Below are 21,855 nucleotides of genomic sequence, written 5' to 3' on the forward strand. Positions count from 1 at the left end.
GTCTAGTTCTCTGACACCCTGAAGGGACACTTTCAGACTGGTATAGATTCTCTGTTACAGACTTTGCCCAATATTCTCTGAGATGTTTATTGGCAGTGCCTAGACACTCCTATCACAGAGGCAGAACATGTTGTCACAAGCCATGACCAGCCTGAACATTCTTTTAATGGATAGATAAGAATTATGCATAACTGATGATTTAATGTGTCATGTCATAGGAAAACATTCCTTTATGGATCAATACATAAAGGAAAAATACTGATCCAGAGGAAATGCTATCAGTAGGAAAGCATCACCAGTGAAATCTTTCCTGTGATCATTCCATGAAATAAATACCTACAGCAGTTCACATTGTGTCCACACTGGGTTTAAGTATGATGTTTATAACTGTCACTCTCCATAGAATGTAATACAAATGAATCCAGTGATTGTAGTTTACAGCAGCTGCTTGTGATATTATCAATAAAACGTCAATAGTCACGGCAAAATTTTCATTCACATCAATTTTTTTACATTTCCAATTTCTTCATTTTATGAAGTATTTTACCCTACCTCACTCTATCCTACTGTGTGGCTCTGCAACATTTCCTTAAAGTCTGGAACTTATTGATCTTCCTAGCACAGTTAAAGATTGAATGAACTAGTTATAAAGATTATGTAAGATTAGCCCTCAGTAAACTGGATGGTAGTAACAATTTCAGAAATAAGGGTTTTCAATGATTCATTGGGTACAGTGAATAGCTATAGAAATATCTGAAAGATATTGGTTTCCTGCTACTTCTAGATTCTTAGAGATATTTGGGGCTATTTTCTAGTTTTGAATAATGGGGGTTTATTGTACAAGTGAAAACCAATCAGAAAATGGGTGTCTTTGGACTGCAAAGACACTCAGTGGTTCAGAGTCATAACAAAAGTCTTTTTTCTTGTGACTGACAAACTGGCCCAATTCATAGCCCTTTAGTTGAGAAAGAAATGAATAATTTAGAAAATGATCTTTTCTGAAATCAGGTCAAAATAATATGAGATCATAATAAATATTTAGAGGGCTAAAGATATGGCGCAGTCAATCAGGTGCCTGCAGTGTAAGCTTGAGGACATGTGTTTAACCAGAATGCACATAAAATATCTGTGAATGATGGTAAATATCATTGAGCTTCCTTGTCTGGCTAGCACTGCTTTGTTGACAGGTTGCATGCCAATGAAACCTTGTTTCAAATAAACAACACCTGAGATTAATCTTAGCCATTATGTGTGCACATACACCCCCACATACACACACGTACCACACACATGTTGTATTTACTCAAACCTACACTATTGCAAACAATCCCTTATATTCACTGCTAAAAACATTTAGCCTCAGATTTTTATTGTGCTGTGAAATGGTGACTATGGCAGCCTATTAAATGACATGTGAAAGGGCAATTTAAGACCAGCCAGCAAGGCAGACTGAGATGCTTGAGAGAATGAAAGGTTAAGAATCATCTGAGAAGCAGAAAAGATGTGATCACACACAGTATCCAAATAAAGATCTTATTTGAAAGTGTCGATCATTTATGGTGAACATTGTTAATATGGAGACTGACACATATTTGAGGAGTTCAGTGTATCACTCAGGGAATTTTGGATGAGATTGTTGCACTTTGAAGGTTGATCTCTCTAAATTTAGTAGCAATCTTTGGAGCCAAAGGATTATATGGTTACAGCACATCAATACTTTCATGGTCATTAACTTGTTGAAACCCTAACTCAGTGTTGCAAGTCTTGAATACCTTGAGAATAGTGTATATTGATTGAGTATACCTGCCATGAATTCCTGCACACAACCTGAAACTCAGCATCTCTTTAATAAATGATCACACTAAAATTCCACTTGTGTTTATATAATTGATTTTGATATTGGGTATTGAACTGTAATTCTTTACAAATACAGCCATGTTTTCAATGAGCTGCTGAAATAGAGCAATTTGAAACCAGCTTTATGTTTTTTTCTGGATGTGTACCAAAGGGTAAATAGTTTATTCATAATATTTATATATGTATTTATGTATGTACTTATATAAAGAAATAAATGTAGTAGGAAAATAGGAAGACTGGAACTAAGAAAAAAGAAAAGAGTTAAGAAGTATCCTCTGTCTTTATTAAATTAAAAAAAAAAAAAAACCCTGGATAGTAATGCTATGGTAAGATTTTAACATAAAAATTTCTCAATGGAGGCAGTGTATCCAAAGAAATTTATGTTATGCCTATTTTCCCACAAAAAAAGTTTCTACTCATTCTTGTAGATATTGTGAAGCATCATCTAACATTTATTTAATGTATAAAATTAATTTTGATCATTTGTAACAGATATCAGGATAAATTCACAGGTGACAGGCATTGCAGTGGAGCTGCTGTGGCCATTATTAGCATAATGTAGCATCATTGGTATGCCTCTAATTAGCTAAAGATGATGCCGTGCTTTCCTAACTCTTTGTCCTATGCTGTTTTAAATACAGACAGTACCGCAGAGACACAAGTAATTCCAAGAAGTGTTGAAATGCGCAAGAGCAGTGCAGTAACAACTAAGATCACCTCTAAAGTGGAAAAAAGCCTCACAGCAGCAGCAACCACTGGCAACAATTCAATTCCTTCCACAGAGACTGAGGAAGAAAAGGCAAAGAGGCTGCTTTACTGTTCCCTATGCAAGGTGGCTGTGAACTCTGCCTCCCAGCTGGAGGCTCACAATAGTGGTGAGATACAGGCCTATTTTTTTTTTAAATCTCAATTGCTCTGCAATTATCTTCCTCTGAACAGATTAGATCTTTTGTAGCAGAGAAATCAGCAGTGACAGAAAACTGGCAATTATTACAAGGAATTCATCAGCCAGTAAAATATAAAAATGACTGAAAAAATATCATGTATGTTGGGACAAATGAAGCGTTGTTAGGCTTGAGATGTGTGTGTGTGTGTGTGTGTGTGTGTGTGTGTGTGTGTGTAACATCAAAAAAGCATCAGAAAAGAAAGTAAAATGTCATGCTAGAATACAGTTAGTATGTATGTGCTTTCTACCTTTGTTTCTATATTACCATACACTTATTTCCAAATGAAACATTCCTCCCAGGCATAGTTCTTTTTTCTTTCATTTTTATAATACTACAGGATGTCTGAACCAAATCTGTATGGTGTGCTTAAGTGTGTTCTTCAGAAATCTTTTATTATATACACCAGTAAGACATTAATCATTTGACTGAGGAGCAGAGATCATGGGATCAGCTGTCAGAAGCTTAGTTTTCTTACTAAGTATTTTACAGGAATTATCTCTAGCTTTAAATATATGCATATATATATATATATATATATATATATATATATATGCATGTTTGTGTCAGAGTAGTTACACATGAATGTGCGTAAAAATGTTTTAAAGAGTATGGAATAAAAGATGTTTTAATGTGTATGGAGCCAACGTTACTAGTGTTTGGGTATTTGGTAGCAAACTTAGGTTTGTTAGATGATTGTCTTTGATTTGGCTTGAATTGCTGTGATGAAACAACTGAAATTAACTTGGGGAGAAAATTACTTATTTGGCTTAGAGTTCTACATCACTGCACATCAATGAAGGAAGTCAGGACTGAACCAGGAGACAGGAGCTGATTCCGAGACCATGAAGAATGGCAACTTACTAGCTAGTTCCACATGGATTGCTCAACCTGCTTTCTTATAGAACCCAAGACCATTATCCCAGGGGTGGCACTAGTCACACTGAGATGCCCCTGACCCACTAATTAATCACTAATTTAGAAAATCTACAGTGGAGGCATTTTCCCATCAAGATTCCCTCCTCTCAGCTGACAATAACTTATGACAGATTGACATAAAACTAGCTACCACAATGGTCTTTATTGCTGAGTCATTTCTCTAGATATTTTATTTCATTTATTCCATTTTGAGGTAGGATCTTACTGTGTAGTTCTGGCTGGCATTGAACTTGCTGTATAGAACCAGCTAGCCTCAAACTCACAAAGATCCATCAGCTTCTGTCTCTTTTTTGTGAGTGCTGATATTAAATGAGTGAACCATCATGGTCAGAGTAAATATTTTTTAAAAAAGCAAACTAGAGCATGAAGATTCAGGAATAAATTGACTTTTTAGTTATGGTCCCATTGAGTTGCTTTCTGCATTTGTATGTGTGTAATACATGCATATATGCATACATGCAAGCAAATATGCTCATGTGTGCACAAATATGTATATGAATATATGCATATGTAACATATATTCAAACATACCTCTTTTATCTGTATATGTATATTTAAAAATAGAATCTTTCCTATACAAACTTACTTGAGTGAAAAATCAACCTTAATGTAAAATTCAGACCTGGAGGCCAGGCTCTGTACATGGATACAGTGTATGGAGAAGCATTGTAATTCATGCCCTAATTTCATTTTGCAGATGTAAATTGTACCACTGACTAAGGGTATTGTCACAGAATGCAAATGGGTGATAATTCCTTTGGTTGCAATCAGCAGATTTCATGAGTTTGTAAACGGAAATAGAGATAAGCGTCCTGTCCAAAGTCAACATCTACACAGTGCAGATCCACCTTGGTGAGCAGATATCAAATGCCAGTAAACAACATCAAAACCTATTTATATCCTCAAAGTTTGACCATTCTATATTACAGATAATTACATTCATTATAGAATTGGTGAAATTTACAACTCAACAATGCCTGTGTAGTTTGAATTTACAAATTTATATGATTTGGGGACATCTTCAATTCTTCTAAGAAATATCTGATTCAAGGGCAAAAGAATCAGGCTTCATTTGATCATGGCATATTATTATTTTTTCTTTTTTTAATTGAATATAGTCTTCATTTGCTTTGCCAATGGTAAAACCTTTCCCAATATCACCCCTCCCTTAAGACGCCCAACCCCTCCCCCTCCTGCTTCCCCCATTCTCCACATATATTCCTCTCCACCTAACACACTCCAACTTCACTCCTCGGTTTTCCTTTGTTGGGGCCTCTGTTGAGTCTTTACCTGACCAAGGACCATTCCTCCCACTGATGCCCAATAAGGCCTTCCTCTGCCACATTTTTGTCTGAAACCATGTGTGCCTCTTGGTTGATGGTTCAGTCCCTGGGAGTCTTGGGACATCTGGGTGGCTGAAATCATTGTTCTTCACATGGAGTTGTAAACCCCTTCAGCTCCTCTGGGCCATCCTCAATCTCCTCCATGGGAGACCCCATGCCCAGTCCAATAGCTGGTTGCTAGAATCTGCCTCTGTATTTGTAAGGCTCTGTCAGAGACCCTCTGGAGACAACCATGGCATGCTCCTTTTGGTATGCACTTGTTGTTATCCATAAAAGTGTTGGAGTTTGGTGACTGTTTACAGGATGGATCCCCAGGTAGGGCAGTCTCTGGATGGCCTTTACTTCAGACTCTGCTCCACACATTGTTTCCCTTATTGCTTCTATGAGTATTTTATTCCCTTTCTTAGAGGATCCAAAGCACCCTCACTTAAGTCCTTCTTCTTCTTGAGCTTCCTGTGCTGGGTGAATTGTAACTTGTTTATTTTGAACTTTTGGGCTAATATCCCCTTATTAGTGAGTGCATACTATGTGTGTTCTTTTGTGATTGTATTGCCTCTCTAAGGATGACACTTTCTAGTTCCATCAATTTACCTGAGAATTTTATGAATTCATTGTTTTTAATAGCTGAATAGTACTCCATTGTGTACATATACCACAATTTCTGTATCCATTCCTCTGTTGAAGGATATCTGGACTCTTTCCATCTTCTTGCTATTATAAATAAGGCAGCTATGAACATAGTGGAACATGTGTCCTTATTACATGTAGAAGCATCTTCTGGGTATATGCCCAGGATTGGTATAGCTGGGTTCTTAGGTAGTACTATGTTTAATTTTCTCAGAAATCACGAAACTGATTTCCAGAGTAGTTTTGCAAGCTTTCAAAGAAGTGGTCCTTTTTCCCCACATCCTGTCCAGCATCTGCTGTACCCTAAGTTTTTCATCTTAGCCATTCTGACTGGTGTAAGGTGGAATCTCACTATTGTTTTGATTTGCATTTCCATGATAACCAAGGATGCTGAACATTTCTTTAGGTGCTTTAGAGCCATTGAGTTTCCTCAGTTGAGAATTCCCTGTTTGGCTCTGTACCCTATTTTGAATAGGGTTATTGGCTTTCTGGAGACTAAGTTCTTGAATTCTTTGTATACATTGGATATTAGCCTTTATCAGATGTAGGGTTGGTAAAGATCTTTTCCCAATTTGTTGGTTGCTGTTTTGTCCTACTGACTGAAATGAAAAAGGAGACATAACAACAGAAACTGTGGAAATTTAAAAAAATCATCAGATCCTTCTACAAGAGTAGTAGGTTTGAAAATCTGGATGAAACAGACACTTTCTAGATACATCCAAGGTGCTAATGTTAAAACAGGATCAGATAAATCATCTAAATAGTCCCGAAATGGAAGCAGTAATTAATAGTCTCCCATCAAAAAAAAAAAAAGGCCAAGGACCAGATGGGTTTAGCAGGGAATTCTACCAGATCTTCAAAGAAGAGTTAATACCGATACTCTTCACACTTTTCCATGAAATAGAAACTCAAGGAACACTACCCAACTCATTATATGAAGCCACAATAGCACTTATACCTAAACCAAATAAACACCAAACAAGGAAGGAGAGCTTCAGACCAATCTCCCTCATGAACACTGATGAAAAAATATTGAACAAAATCCTGGGCAACTAAATCCAAGAATACATGAAAACTATAAATCACCATGATCAGGTAGGGTTCATCCCAGGGATGCAGGGATGGCTCGATACAAGGAAATCTGTCAATGTAATCTACTACATAAACAAGTTAAAGTAATAAAACCACATGGTCATTTCATTAGATGCTGAAAAGACTTTTGACAAAATCCAGCATCCCTTCATGATAAAAGACTTGGAGTGATGGGGAATCCAAGGCCCATACCTAAACATAGTGAAAACAGTATATTGCAAACTGGTAGCCAACATCAAGTTAAACTGAGATAAGCTTGAAACAATCTCACTAAAATCGAGGACCAGACAAGGCTGCCCATTCTCCCCCTATCTATTCAATATAGTATTTGAAATCCTAGCCAGAGCAATCAGGCAGCAAAAGGAGGTCAAAGGTATACAAATTGGAAAGGAAGAAATCAAAATATCACTATTTGCAGATGATATGATAGTATACTTAAGTGACCCCAAGACTTCCACCAAAGAACTCCTAAAGCTGATAAACAACTTCAGGAAAGTGGCTGGATATAAAATTAACTCAAGCAGATCAGTAGCCTTCCTCTACTCAAAGATAAACAAGAGGAGAAAGAAATTAGCAAAATGACACCCTTCACAATAGTCCAAAATAATATTTCACACCTAGGAGTGACCCTAAAAAAGCAAGTGAAAGATCTATATAAGAACTTTAAGGCTCTGAAGAAAGAAATCAAGGATAGTGCTAGAAGGTGGAAAAATCTCCCATGTTCATGCATTGGCAGGATCAATATAGTAAAAATGGCCATCTTGTCAAAAGCAATCTACAGATTCAATGCAATCCCTACCAAAATCCCAAATCAATTATTCATAGATCTTGAAAGATCAATTCTCAAATGCATCTGGAATAATAAAAAACCCAGGTTAGCGAAAACTATTCTCCACAACAATAGATCTTCCAGGGGAATCACCATCCCTGACCTCAAGCTCTACTACAGAGCAATAGTTATAAAAACTGTTTGGTATTGGTATGCAGACAGGCAGGAATATCAATGGAATAGAATTGAAGACCCAGAAAAGAACCCACACACGTATGGTCACTTGATATTTGACAAAGGAGCTAAAAACATCCAGCGGAAAAAAGACAGCATTTTTAGCAAATGGTGCTGGATCAACTGGAGATCTGCTTGCAGAAATATGCAAATCAACCCATTCTTATCTCCTTATAAAAAGTTCAAGTCCAAGTGGATCAATGATGTACACATAAATCCAAACACACTGAATCTTATAGAGGAGAAAGTGGGGACGAATCTTGAACACATGGACACGGGAAAAGTTCCTGAACAGAACTCTAATGGCTTATGCTCTAAGAAAAAGAATTGACAAATGGGACCTCATAAAACTGCAAATCTTCTGTAACAAAATGGGATATCATTATTTTTATATTCTTGTTGTTTGTCCTTACTTCCACTTTGCATGTCAAAATGCTCCCAGGAAAGTATAAATATGTATTTATCCGGATGCAACCACAAAGTTTCCCAAGATTGGCACCTAAGGCCAGGACAGGTGTCTTGTTGGAAAGAACCCTTGGTGGTCTTTTGATGAGAGATATTAGGATGGAATCTCATCTTGGAGTTAAGAGAATGAATTGTGGTTCTTGTTCCTCATGCCTCTTTAAAGGACATGTCCATTTTGGACCAGCATACTGTCCTGGCAGCTACAGCTACCCTTCTGCTTTGCAAGCTTTTAGTTTTCTTCCAACTTACATTTTTCTTCCTAAATCAAAAATATGTTTCTATCTGGAAAGTGCCACCAGAGTCACTGGCTCATTTAGGTCTTGTCCTACACTTGAAATATAAGGCTGTGTCAGGATTAGAGGTAGAAAAGTAAAATAATAAAAACAAAAGTAGCCAGTAGTTTTTTATTCCTCCTCAACACACCCTGCATTTGATTTGCACTATTGCTGTATTTTTGTTTACTTCAACAGTGTTAAGTGACCCAAGTGTCTAATCTTCATCTTCTATGCATCTAACTGGATGCAGTAATGTCAGGATCCACACCTTGCTGCTTGTTCACATGTGGGTTACTTCTGGATCTTTTGTTTATAGCCTTCTGTAGGCAAATCTAAAAGGTTGGTATAATGAAGAAAGGCTCCATATGCTACACAATCCTGCCAAGAATGGGTACAGAGTTGAAGGATTCAACATTGGATTGCTGTGCAGTATATATTTTGACTTCCTACAGTAGTACGTGATGAGACAGAGACCTATTGGGAAATAGATATTTTTAGAGTAGACGGGCCAAATCTTGGGGTCTAGGAAAAAGAAAGAAGAAAGGGAAAGCAGACAACACAAGTTGCTTCAGTTAGCCAGTTTTCAATTTGGAATCCTGGAGTGACCAGGAAAAACTGTCAACACTGGGTGTCTAAAAAGATGAATCAGAAGACTCAGTGGGTGAGAGTGCTTGCAGTTTTGCCATAGGAGCAGAATGTAATTTCTAGTACAAGTGGCTGAACTACCAGCTTCAGGAATCCAGTACACTGCCACCCTCACCCACACAAACACAGAAAACAATTTTATTTTTAGTTTGCCAATTCTTTTTTGACAAAGTAAAATATAATAAGATAAAAAAATTGTTATATCAAGGCTAGACAAGGCTTCCTAACAGAAGCAAAAGAGGCCCAAGAACAGATATTAGAATCAGAGCACGACTTGTTAACAAACTCAAGAGTTCCATTAAAAATACTAAGCTGAGCCTAGATCCACAGAGACTTAATGTGTCAGAGTGAGGTGATACCAAAAGGAGTCCCTATCCTCTCTGAGGAGAAGAAAAAGGGGAGTGTGCAGAAGGATTGTGGGAGGGAGTAACCAGGAATGGGTGTAGTGAGTGGGATATAAAATGAATAGAAAGAAAGAAAGAAAGAAAGAAAGAAAGCAAGAAAGCAAGAAAGCAAGAAAGCAAGAAAGCAAGAAAGCAAGAAAGCAAGAAAGCAAGAAAGCAAGAAAGCAAGAAAGCAAGAAAGCAAGAAAGAAAGAAAGAAAGAAAGAAAGAAAGAAAGAAAGGAAGGAAGGAAGGAAGGAAGGAAGGAAGGAAGGAAGGAAGGAAGGAAGAAAGAAAGAAAGAAAGAAAGAAAGAAAGAAAGAAAGAAAGAAAGAAAGAAAGAAAGAAAGAAAGAAAGAAAGAAAAACCTGAAAGCCATAGTGTATATGCAAATGATCTGGTATACAACCCTATAGGCCCTATATATGCTGTTTTTGTCTCTGAGTTCATATGACTCTTGATCAATTGATTCAAATGGTCTTGTTCTCATGATATTCTCCATAACCTCTGACTCTTGGTATCTTTTTGCCCTCTTTTCAACAAGATTCTGTGAATGTTGAGGGGATGGATTTTATTGAGACATCTCATTTGAAGCTGTGTGTTTCAAGCATTCTCTCTATATATATTGTCTGACCATGGGTCTGTGTATCTGTTTCTATCTACTGCAAGAGCAAACTTCTGTGAGGATGACTAAATAAGACACTGGTCTATGGCCATAAAAGAATATCATATAGAAACATTTTATAATTTTTTTTATTTATTAATAATACTCTTCTTCCCCCCTCTTCAACTCTTCTCCCTTTTTTTCCTCTTCCTCTTCTTCCTCTTCCTCCTTTTCCCCTTTCCCTTCCTCTTCCTCTTCCTCTTGTTCTTATTCTTCTTGTTCTTGTTCTTCTTCTTCTTTCTTCTCCTTCATTTGATTATTCTTTTGGTTATCTAGCCTCTAGTTCTTATCACACATGCAGTGTCAGATATGGGTTCTCTGAACTAAGTCAAATCAGTTTGTTCCCACAATCTTTGTGCCACAATTATCCTACAATATCTTTTATGCAGGACAGATTGTAGATCAAAGGTTTGGGTCACTGGGCTGTTGTTTACTTTTCTCTTTTGGTAACATACAGAGTACATTCCCATCACAAGGACACAGCTGTTGAGTCTCCCTGTAGACACCAGCTAGACTTTTCTGTATTCACTGAGTTGTGTGGGAGTTGTACTTGGCAATGGAACCAAGGGTGTCAGTCTGAAGAAGAATCCTGTGTCTTGGCTACACTGTTGGTTGTTTGGGAATTTCTATGGAACCCTCTTGGCCAACAATTCAATTGAATGCAACACAGTCCCAGTATTAGGAGCCTTGTTTAGTAACAAGAGATAGCCAAATGGTATTCTGTATGCCCAATTATTAGGAGAGCCTACTAAGATCTACTTCATATGTTTTAGGAATAAAACACTAGGTTTTTATATCATCCCTTAAATGGCTGTCATTTCCAGATGTCTCTTCTTGAATTCTCTCCATCAACTCTCTTTCCTCCCTCCTTGCCTAATTCTCCCATTCCTGTACTCATCCAGTCCTGATCCACACAAGAAATCCATTCTGTTATCCTGTTCCAGGGTGATCCATGTGTCTCTCCTAATCACTTTCTTTATATCCAAATTTCTGTGAATATAGATTGCAGGCTAGTTGTCAGAATAAAATTAATCTTTAAATCAAACCTTATTTGGGCAAGAGATGTAGCCCAATCAGATGCTGTGACTTAGTTCCCAGCACTGACAATAGAAGTCTTTATTTGACACATGATCTCCTTTTCTTGGGTTTGAAAGAATTCAGAACTGAGCTGACTATAACACTGTTTTCTCATCTTTATCTCCATTGTGCTACCATCACTTATTTGACATATACTATGATATTTCTAAAAGGAAATCATGTTGGAGGGATCATGAGCCAAAGAATTGTGTAGCTTTAGAATTTCTAGGAATTTCCTGACAAAACAAAATCCTGCAAGTGGATTAGTATATCTAGAGCCCAGGTTTATGCTCACTGCAGGATAAGTAGTAGCTTGTGCTGTTTCTCTCATAATAACCATATCAATTGTTTCAAATTTAGACCTGTAGGTTTCTGCATAATTCTTCATTGATGGCCTACAGTGCTAGTTGAATGCAGACTGCTAGGTTCATTTTGTCTATTTAGTGATGTGTTTTTTTTTTCTTTCTGAAAGCTGTTCTTTTATGCATTCAGAGAGCGTGCCTGCTCACCTTGGGTCTCTCTATTGTCACTCTCCCATGCTGAAGAACTTCTCATTTTTCTAGAACTAGGTATAGGTTTAAAGAGCAGCACTCTTCAAAAGCAGCCAATCTGTTGGAAAAAGAAGATATTTTGTCTTTATACAAATAATAATTTTCTTTTTCCTCACAAGAAGAAACCCCCCCTTGCATGTGACAGAAACTGACTATAGAAGATACCTTTAAAACAGAATATCCTCTTAAATATCAGAGTTGTACCACTAATTCTGATTTGGTTTTCCTCTACATTTTGCTTCTTCTACTTGATTTTGTTTGAAGTGAAAGAGAAACCTATCAAATGGTTTGTTGTCCAAGCTAATGACAAAGTTGGGCAGATTAGTCTGGTAATTATTTAAAACAATGACCCTGATTTTGCTAAGCCCAGACAGAATTTGATCTAGCACTTACAAGTTTTAAGGCATATAAAATATAGTGATTATCAATGGGGAGACTTTACAAAGTTTTAAGTTACTTGAAAATTTGTTAATTTATCAAGTGCTTAGAGATTTCTCCTTTTGTGTTAACAAAATTAAACTAAGAGAAGAGAAAGAGAAAGTTGTCTAAAAGACATTGGGCACATGGAATACTTAAAATGGGATATACTATAAAGAAAACACTCAAATAAATTACAGCATTACTTTCTACTTTCATTGCTGTGAACACTGAGGCAGAGAGAAACCTAATACAGTTGAGGGAGGAAGACTATACCATGCTTGCATCAATAGTCTAAATGTAGAACTCCTTTGAGAAGAAAAAGTTAATACTTTTCAGCTTTATCTAGATTAATGTCTAATACCTCATGTTCCTTGATCATCTACTGAGAGTTAGATACTGATAATATAGTTCTGACCAAGACCTGGCCCCTGCCTTCAAGAAGCACTCATGCTCACACTCACACATACACACACACACACACACACACACACTCACAAATGCCTTGTTCCTGGTATGGTAATCTAGAATTTTGGAGGAGGATATTGAAGCTGTATTTAGGAATAGATGGAAAGCAGGATGAAAATATTTTATATGCATGACATTCTCACAGAATATTTTAAAATATTACACGAGGAGAAAAGATGGTGGTGGAGCCTAGTAAAAGCTCTTTAACTCACTGGAAGTATGTACATGATGTAGTTTCTGGGAATCTGTCCTCTCTCTTTAATGTCCTTTCCTGGCTGTGAAATGACTCTTTAGAAACTGCCATGAAATGGTTAGTCATCAAGACAATGAAACCACCTAATCAAAGACTGAGATCTCAAAAAATCACAAAGTGATAGCTTTGTTATTTTACTGTACTGATGGGAAGCTGACTTGCACAAAGCTCCTCCTTGACCTGCCTGCAGATGAAGAAGTTCTTACATGCAAAGCATTAATATCATGTTATTTAAATTACTCTCAAGTTAAGCTTCTCATGGATCAACTGCTAAAAAGCCATGTGACCAACAGGTGTCTTTCTCATTTTGGATATATATATTGTGGCAATCTTTAACACTGCAGACATTTCTATTATATGATATACCAGGACCATAGTTTAGAAATACATTTTCAGAACTATGCAGTGAAGTAATAGGTTGAATTACCTGATATAAAAGGGCTTGTACATTCCTGTGAATGTTTGGTATTTAGCTACTTTATATTTGTTGACCTCTTACTGGTTAACAAAAAGAAGAAAGGCCTTCAGAGTGGTGGTAACTTATATTTTCTCACTATGTAGTTACATGGAAATTCTTGCTAAATGTGGTCTTATGTACAAAGCAATGGTGGTGTTTCCAGTTAGGTCACTGACTTATAACATCTGTGAAATTTATCCATAACACAGTTTGTCTGCTGAAGGCATGGAACTTTACAATCACAGGCACTGGACCTTTTGAGTTCTTAGAATTTGATATAAAATATTTATAACTTATCTATTCCTTTCTTGCACTATTTAAAAAGTCCCTTGATGAAGTGATATATGCCTGTATTCTTAGTATTTAGAGGTCTCATGCAGGAGAATCATAAGTTCAATGCAAAACAGGACTATCTTATAAGTAAGATGCTGTCAAATATAAATAGAAAAGTAAGTGTAAAAAAAAAATCTAGTTGTCTTTACCAGTGTCCTATAGCTTTTAAGAGACAACACCACTGTAATGTCTTTTTTAAGAAAAAATATTTAATTCAGGTTTGCTTACAATTTCAGAGGCTTAGTTCACTATCATTATGGCTGTATGCATGATATATGTAGTCAGAGATGATAGCTGAGAGTTTTGTGTCTGGATTCACAAGCAGCAAGGTGGTGCTGGGGTAGGGGGAAGAAAGAAACAGACAGAGAAAGAGAGACAGACAGAGACCCGAAAATGCCTTAGGCTTTTGAAAGCTAAAACCTACTGTGCCCAGTGACAGTTTTTCCCACAGGTCGCATTTCCTTTTCGTGTGGCATCACTCCTTAATGAACAATTATTTAAGTATACAAGCCTACAGGTGTCATTATTATTCAAACTACCGCACTAGTTTATGTTAAAAGTAATCAAAGACAAAGTTACATGCAAATAACTAAGCATCATCTCTCATTACACTATGAAAATGAGCTGTTGTTTGTCTATTCACTGTTGAGTAGGAGTTACTCTCTTGACAAAGGCATATGAAAGCATGGTTTTAGGTCCTAGTCATACACAGACTGTTCTCAAAGTGTTGAGATATTCACAGGATTTTTGCATGGGAAAATACCTCAGAGCATTCCCCCATGGTCAAAGTTCTAGGAGATTCTGAGTAAAAGAATCTCCTGGATGTCTGTTGCTCACCTACTTATTGGGTTATAAAGATTCACTGATTTCATGTTTTTATTTTCATCACATCTGAACTAGGATATTGAGCCTGAATCCAGCTTCTCAAAGTTTCTCAGACCCTTGGCTCATTGTATGCTTTGTGTCATACCCCAGATTCATGTCAGCTGTCCTTTTTCTGCTAGGCCCTTTCTGGTATAAAGAAAAAACTTCTTGCCTCTATTTGACAAATTGCTTTTTAATTGTATCTTCTCCTACCAAATTGACATTTATATTTGCTCTTGATAAAACTGGGGAACTAACAGAAGCACTACAGTTTTTAATGCCTTATGACATTGGTTGGCATTCTGACCCCAAAGATACTACTGTGTGTATTTAGTGTTTATGACTTTGATGTTTTGTTTACTTCAGACACAAAATGAAATTAAGATGGAAGATGCAGTCTGTGTAAGAAGACTAAGGTGGCAAAAGGCTATTATTTTTTACTCAATATGTTCTTTATTTACACTTCAAGTGAGTTTCCCTTTCCTGGATACCCCCTCCCTGAAAGTCCCATGAGCCCTCTTCCCTTCCCTTGTTCCCCAATCCACCCCTTCCAACTTCCCTGTCCTGGTATTCCCCTACACTGCTGCAATGAGCCTGTCCAGGACCAGGGGCCACACCTTCCTTCTTCTTGGGCATCATTTGATTTGTGAATTGTGTCTTGGGTATTCCAAGCTTCTAGGCTAATATTCATTTATCAGTGAGTGCATACCATGAGTGTTCTTTTGAGACTGGGTTACCTCACTTAGGATGATATTCTCCAGTTCCATCCATTTGTCTAAGAATTTCATGAATTCTTTGTTTCTAATGGCTGAATAGTACTCCATTGTGAATATGAACCACATTTTCTGCATCCATTCCTCCATTGAGGAACATCTGGGTTCTTTCCAGATTCTGTCTATTATAAATAGGGCTGCTATGAACATAGTGGAGCATGTATCCATATTACATGCTGGGAAATCCACTGGGCATATGTCCAGGAGGGGTATAGCAGGGTCCTCTGGAAGTATCATTCCCAATTTTCTGAGGAACCACCAGACTGACTTCCAAAATGTTAGTACCAGCTGGCAACCCCACCAGCAGTGGACGAGTGTTCCTCTTTCGCCACATCCTCAACAGCACCTGTTTTCTCCTGAGTTTTTGATCTTTGCCATTCTGACAGGTGTGAGGTGAAATCTCAGGGTTGTTTTGATTTGCATTTCCCAGATGACAAAGGATGTTGAACATTTCTTTAGGTGCTTCTCAGCCATTCGTTATTCCTCTGTATTCCTTTGTTTAGCTCTGTACCCCAATTTTAAGGGGGATATATGGGGCTCTCTGGGGTTTACATTCTTGAATTCTTTGTATATCTTGAATATTCTTGAATTCTCTCTGGGGTTTACATTCTTGAATTCTTTGTATATCTTGGATATAAGCCCTCTCTCGGATGTAGTGTTGGCAAAGATCTTTTCCCAATTTTTTGGTTGCCATTTTGTCCTTTGGTTTGTCCTTTGTCTTTTGGTTGACAATGTCCTTTGCCTTGCAGAGACTTTGTAGTTTTATGAGGTCCCTTTTGTCAATTCTTGATCTTAGAGCATAAGATATTGGTGTTCTGTTGCAGAAATTTTCAACTGTGCCCATGTTCTCAAGGGTCTTCCCCAGTTTCTTTTCTATTAGTTTCAGTGTGTCTGCTTTTATGTGGAGGTTCTTGATCCACTTGGACTTGAGCCTAGTACAAGGATATAAGAATGGATCAATTTGCTTTCTTTTGTAGGCTGACCTTCATTTGAACTAGCATCTTTTGTTGAAAAGGCTATCTTTTTTTCACTGAAGGGTTGTAGCTCCTTTATCAAAGATCAAGTGACCATAATTCTGTGGGTTCATTTATGGGTCTTCAATTTTTTTCCATTGATCTACTTGCCTGTCACTGTACCAATACCATGCAGTTTTTAACACAATTGCTCTGTAGTACGGCTTGAGGTCAGGGATATTCATTCCCTCAGAAGTTCTTTTACTATTGAGAATAGTTTTAGCTATCCTGGGATTTTTGACATTCCAGATGAATTTTAGAATTGCTCTTTCTAAGTCTATGAAGAATTGAGTTGGGATTTTGATGGGGATTGCATTGAATCTGTAGACTGTTTTTAGCAAGATGGCCATTGTTACTATATTAATCTTGTCAGGCCAAGAGCATGGAAGATTTTTCTATCTTCTGAGGTCTTTGATTTCTTTCTTCAAAGACTTGAAGTTCCTGTCATACAGATCTTTCATTTGTTTGGTTCGAGTCACACCAAGATACTTTAAGTTGTTTGTGGCTAGTGTGAAGGGTGTCATTCCCCTAATTTCTTTCTCAGCCTATTTATCCTTTGAGTATAGGAAGGCTACTGATTTGCTTGAGTTAATTTTATATCCAGCCACTTCGCCAAAATTATTTATCAGCTGTAGGATTTCTCTGGTGGAGTTTTTTGCATTGCTTAAGTACACTATCATATCATCTGCAAATAGTGATAGTATGACTTCTTCCTTTCCAATTTTTATCCCTTTGACCTCCTTGTGTTGTCTAATTGATCTGGCCAGTACTTCAAGTACTGTATTGTATAAATATGGAGAGAGAGGGCAGCCATGTCTAGTCCCTAATTTTAGTTGAATTGCTTACATTTTCTATCCATTAGTTTGATGTTGGCTACTGGTTTGCTGTATATTGCTTTTATTATGTTCAGGAATGGGCCTTGAATTCCTGTTCTCTCCAAGACCTTTAACATGAAAGAATGCTTAATTTAGTCAAATGCTGTTTCAGCATCTAATGAAATGACCATGTGGTTTTTATCTTTGAGCTTGTTTATGTAGTGGATTACATTGATGGGTTTCTGTATATTGAACCATTCCCTGCATCCCTGGGATGAACCATACTTGATCATGGTGAAAGATTGTTTTGATGTGTTCTTGGATCCAGTTGGCAAGAATTTTATTGAGTATCTTTGCATTTATATACCTAAAAAAATTGGTCTAATGTTCTCTTTTTTGTTGGATATTTGTGGGGTTTTGGTTTCTGCAAAATTGTGGCTTCATAGAACGAGTTGGGTAATATTTCTTCTGTTTCTATTTTGTGGAATAGTTTGAAGAGTATTGGCGTTAGGTCTCCTTTGAATGTCTGATAGAATTTTGCACTAAAGCCATCTGGTCATGTGATTTTTTGTTGTTGTTGTTTGGGAGAATGTCAATGACAACTTCTATTTCTTCAGGTATTATGGGACCATTTAGATGGTCTATCGGAGCCTGATTATATTTAGGTAATGGTTATCTGTCTAGGAAATTGTCCATTTCCTCCAGATCTGCCAGTTGTGCTGAGTATAGGCTTTTGTAGTAGGATATGCTATATTTTTTTTTATTTCTTCAGTTTCTTTTCTTATTTCACCCTTTTCATTTCTGATTTTGCTAATTTGAGTACTGCCTCTGTGCCCTCTGGTTAGTCTGGCTAAAGGTTTATTTATCTTGTTGATTTTCTCAAAGAACCAGCTCCTACTTTTTTTTTCATTCTTTGTATAGTTATTTTTGTTTCAACTTGGTTGCTTTCAGCCCTGAGTTTCATGATTTCCTGCCTTCTTATCCTCTTGGATGTATTATCTTTTTGTTCTATAGCTTTCAGGTGTTCTGTTAAACTGCTAGTGTATGCTTTCTCCAGTTTCTTTTTGTAGGCACTCAGAGCTATGAATTTTCCTCTTAGCACTGCTTTCATTGTGTCCCATAAATTTGGGTACATTGTACCTTCATTTTCATTACATTCTAAAAAGTCTTTGATTTCTCTCCCTATTTCTTCCTTGACAAAGGTATCATTGAGTAGAGAATTGTTCAGCTTCCATGTGTATGTGGGCTTTTTGTTATTTTTGATGCTTTTGAAGACCACCCTTATTCCATAGTGATCTGATAGGAAGCATGGAATTAGTTTGATCGTCTTATATCTGTTGAGGTCTGCTTTGTGACAAATTATATGGTCAATTTTGGAGAAGGTACCATGTGGTGCTGAGAAGAAGGTATATTCTTTTGACTTAGGATAAAATGTTCTATAGATATCTATTAAGTCCATTTGGTAAAAAACTTGTTAGTTTCACTGCCACTCCATTTAGTTTGTTTCTCTGATCTGTCCATTGAAGAGAGTGGGGTGTTTAAGGCCCTCACAATTATTGTGTGGGGTGTGATGTGTGTGTTAAGCTTTAGTAAGGTTTCCTTTACGAATGCATGTGCCCTTGAATTTGGGGCATAGATTTTCAAAATTGAGAGTTCTTCCTGGTTGATTTTTTTCTTTGATGAGTATAAAGTGGCCTTCTGTATCTCTTTTGATGACTTTTCATTGAAAATCTATTTTATCTGATATTAGAATGGTTACTCCAGCTTGTTTCCTGGGACCATTTGCTTGGAGAACTGTGTTTTGCAGCCTTTTACTCTGAGGTAGTGTTTATCTTTGACACTGAGATGCGTTTCCTGTATGCAGCAAAATGTTGGGTCGTGTTTACAAATCCAGTCTGTTAGTCTATATCTTTTTATTGTGGAATTGAGTCCATTAATATTAGGAGATATTAAGGAATACTGATTGTTGCTTCCTGCTGTTTTTGATGCAATTTTTATGTTTGTGTGGTTATCTTCTTTTGGGTTTGATGAAAGGAGATTAGTTTCTTGCTTTTTCTTGTGTGTAGTTTCCCTCCCTTTGTTGGTGTTTTCCATTCATTATGCTTTGAAGGGCTGGATTTGTGGAAAGATACTATGTAAATTTGTTTTTGTCATGAAAAACCTTGGTTTCTCCATTTATGGTAATTGAGAGATTTGCTGGATATAGCAGTCTGGGTTGGCATTTGTGCTCCCTTAGGGTCTGCATGATGTCTGCCCAGGCTCTTCTGGATTTTATAGTCTCTAGTGAGAAATCTGGTATAATTCTGATAGGTCTACCTTTATATGTTACTTGACCTATTTTCCCTTACTGCTTTCAATATTGTTTCTTTGTTTAGAACATTTGGTGTTTTAATTATTATGTGAAAGGATGAATTTCTTTTCTTGTCAAATCTATATGGAGTTCTGTAGGCTTCCTGTATGTTCACAGGCATCTCTTTCTTTAGGTTAGGGAAGTTTTCTTCTATAATTTTGTTGAAGACATTTACTTGCCCTTTAAGTTGGAAATCTTCAATCTCTTCTATGCCTATAATCCTTAGATTTGGTCTTCTTATTTTGTCCTGGATTTCCTGGATATTTTGGGTCAGAAGCTTTTTGCATTTTTCATTTTCTTTGACTATTGTATCAATGCTTTCTATGGTATCTTCTGCATCTGAGATTCTCTCTTCTATCTCTTGTATTCTGTTGTTGGATACAAATCTTGCTTTCCTGGTGTGTTGGGGTATCCAGGACTTGCTGTTGTGGGAGAATTGGATTCGGATGATGCCATATTGCCTTGATTTCTGGTAGCCATGTTCCCACTTTTGCCTTTTGCCATCTGGTTACCTCTGGTGTTAGTTGGGCCTGCTGTCACTGGCTGGAGCTTGCCACTCCTGTGTGTGTATCTCAGCAACCCTGGGAGAGCTGCTTTCCCTGACACAAATTGCTGTGGTGCTGCGGAGCTCCTGGGTGCAGGTGGAGTCCTGGTGTGGTTTGTCCGAAGTGATCCTCTACCCTGGTGAAACCTGCCTACCAATCTGTTGCACAGTCACAGAAGTAAAGATGTCAGCCGAAACCCACTCTCTTGCAGTTGTATTTGGGTATGTACCTCTGTGGCCCAGATCAACTCTAGATGCAGGCTCTGCTGGCTGTCTCCTCCTCACTGGCTGTTGGTTGTATAGGTGGCTTCCTGCATTGCTTGGAGATGGCTTGCCATGGCTGAGGGTGTTCCAGATCCAGAGATCGAATCCAGAAAGCCAAAGACTAATTTTATAGTTAAAGGTTTTAGAGAAGAATACTAGGGGATTGTGATGATCGACATTAATTTCAGGTATGCAGGTGTAGCATTTTTTCTGTAATGCATAGGAGAAAATACATAATGAACAGCATAACCAAATATACCAAAAGAGCCTTATGTACTGTGTTATGTGTGTGGATTACTTTAAGGCAATATACATAGGCCCTACCAATGGCATGTGAATGAGAAGGCGCCTAGATGACTATTGGCAATTTCATGAGGCATTGTGATTATAATTCCATGGTGTTAAACACTGAAATATGAATGGTCATTAGGATATTAAATTCTAGGCATTGGAATTACTTATAAGTGGGGAAATTACAGACTCTCCCAAGGTGAATTATAGCAAGGTAGAGTTCCTCTATGGAACTGTATTAGTAATGCATACAAAGTTTGGATCAAGACACTGTAACACTGAGCGTCTTTGTTTTCACACTACCACTTTCAAAATCTTTACTGAAAAAAACCTATCACTTGTATAAAAATATAATGAGTATAATGTTTATTACAGCATTATTCTAGAAGGAAGAAAGGAAGTAATTGTAATTCTTTGCATTGAGTGTTTTGTCATTAAAATTTATGTGTATTTCTAAAATGTTATGTGACTCCATAAAAATTATAGGCATTATCACTTTAGTTAAGTTTTCCAATCGTTTTAAAATTTACATATATATAATATCTCATTAGGTAAGATCTAGGACAGGACATACTATCTTGGCAGTCTGAATTCAATTCCTACCTGCATGTGAATGGAAAGAACTGACTCCACAAACTTTTCCTCTGACTTCTACTGTGTGCCATGACACATATGAGCCTCTTAAGAAACATGCATAAATAATGAATAAATTAAAAGAGAAAATAACAGACTGCAATATACAAACCAGTTTTCACATTTTGATAAATTCTAGCTGGTAGATTTGTCTTTGATTTCCTTTAAAATGAGATTATCTAATTTCATAACAAGTTAATACTATTACTGGTTTATTTATTAATGAGATATATAGTTTCCCTTTGTATCCACTTTTCCTTTATACTAGCACTTTACTTACAAAGCAGACACAAAAAGGAAGTCATAGGTCTTGAGTAGAGCTCTGCAGGAGGATGCTTATATGGTAAGTGTGAAGTGGTATGTTCAATTCCCAGCACCACAGAGTGGAGAAAAAAAGGAATGGCAGGAGGGAAATAGTTGAGAAAGAAAAAGTTAGGTGAGTAAAGGGAGGAATTTGAACAGGAGGAAATAGAGAAAGAGGAAAATGAAGAAGAGAGGAAGGAGTTGAAGGAAAA

At 37.1% G+C, this 21,855-nt stretch overlaps 1 protein-coding gene across 1 annotated transcript in view; it reads left to right on the top strand.

Moving 5' to 3' along the window:
• Window positions 1–21,855, top strand: part of Znf385d (zinc finger protein 385D) — a 293,774-nt gene that overhangs the window by 266,227 nt on the left and 5,692 nt on the right. Inside the window, exon 5 of the mRNA XM_052190333.1 lies at window positions 2,499–2,732. Within this exon, the coding sequence (XP_052046293.1) occupies window positions 2,499–2,732 (234 nt within the window). The remainder of the gene's footprint in view (window positions 1–2,498; window positions 2,733–21,855) is intronic.

This window comes from Apodemus sylvaticus, chromosome 8 (assembly GCF_947179515.1).
Source record: "Apodemus sylvaticus chromosome 8, mApoSyl1.1, whole genome shotgun sequence".
Taxonomy (NCBI): Eukaryota; Metazoa; Chordata; class Mammalia; order Rodentia; family Muridae; genus Apodemus; species Apodemus sylvaticus.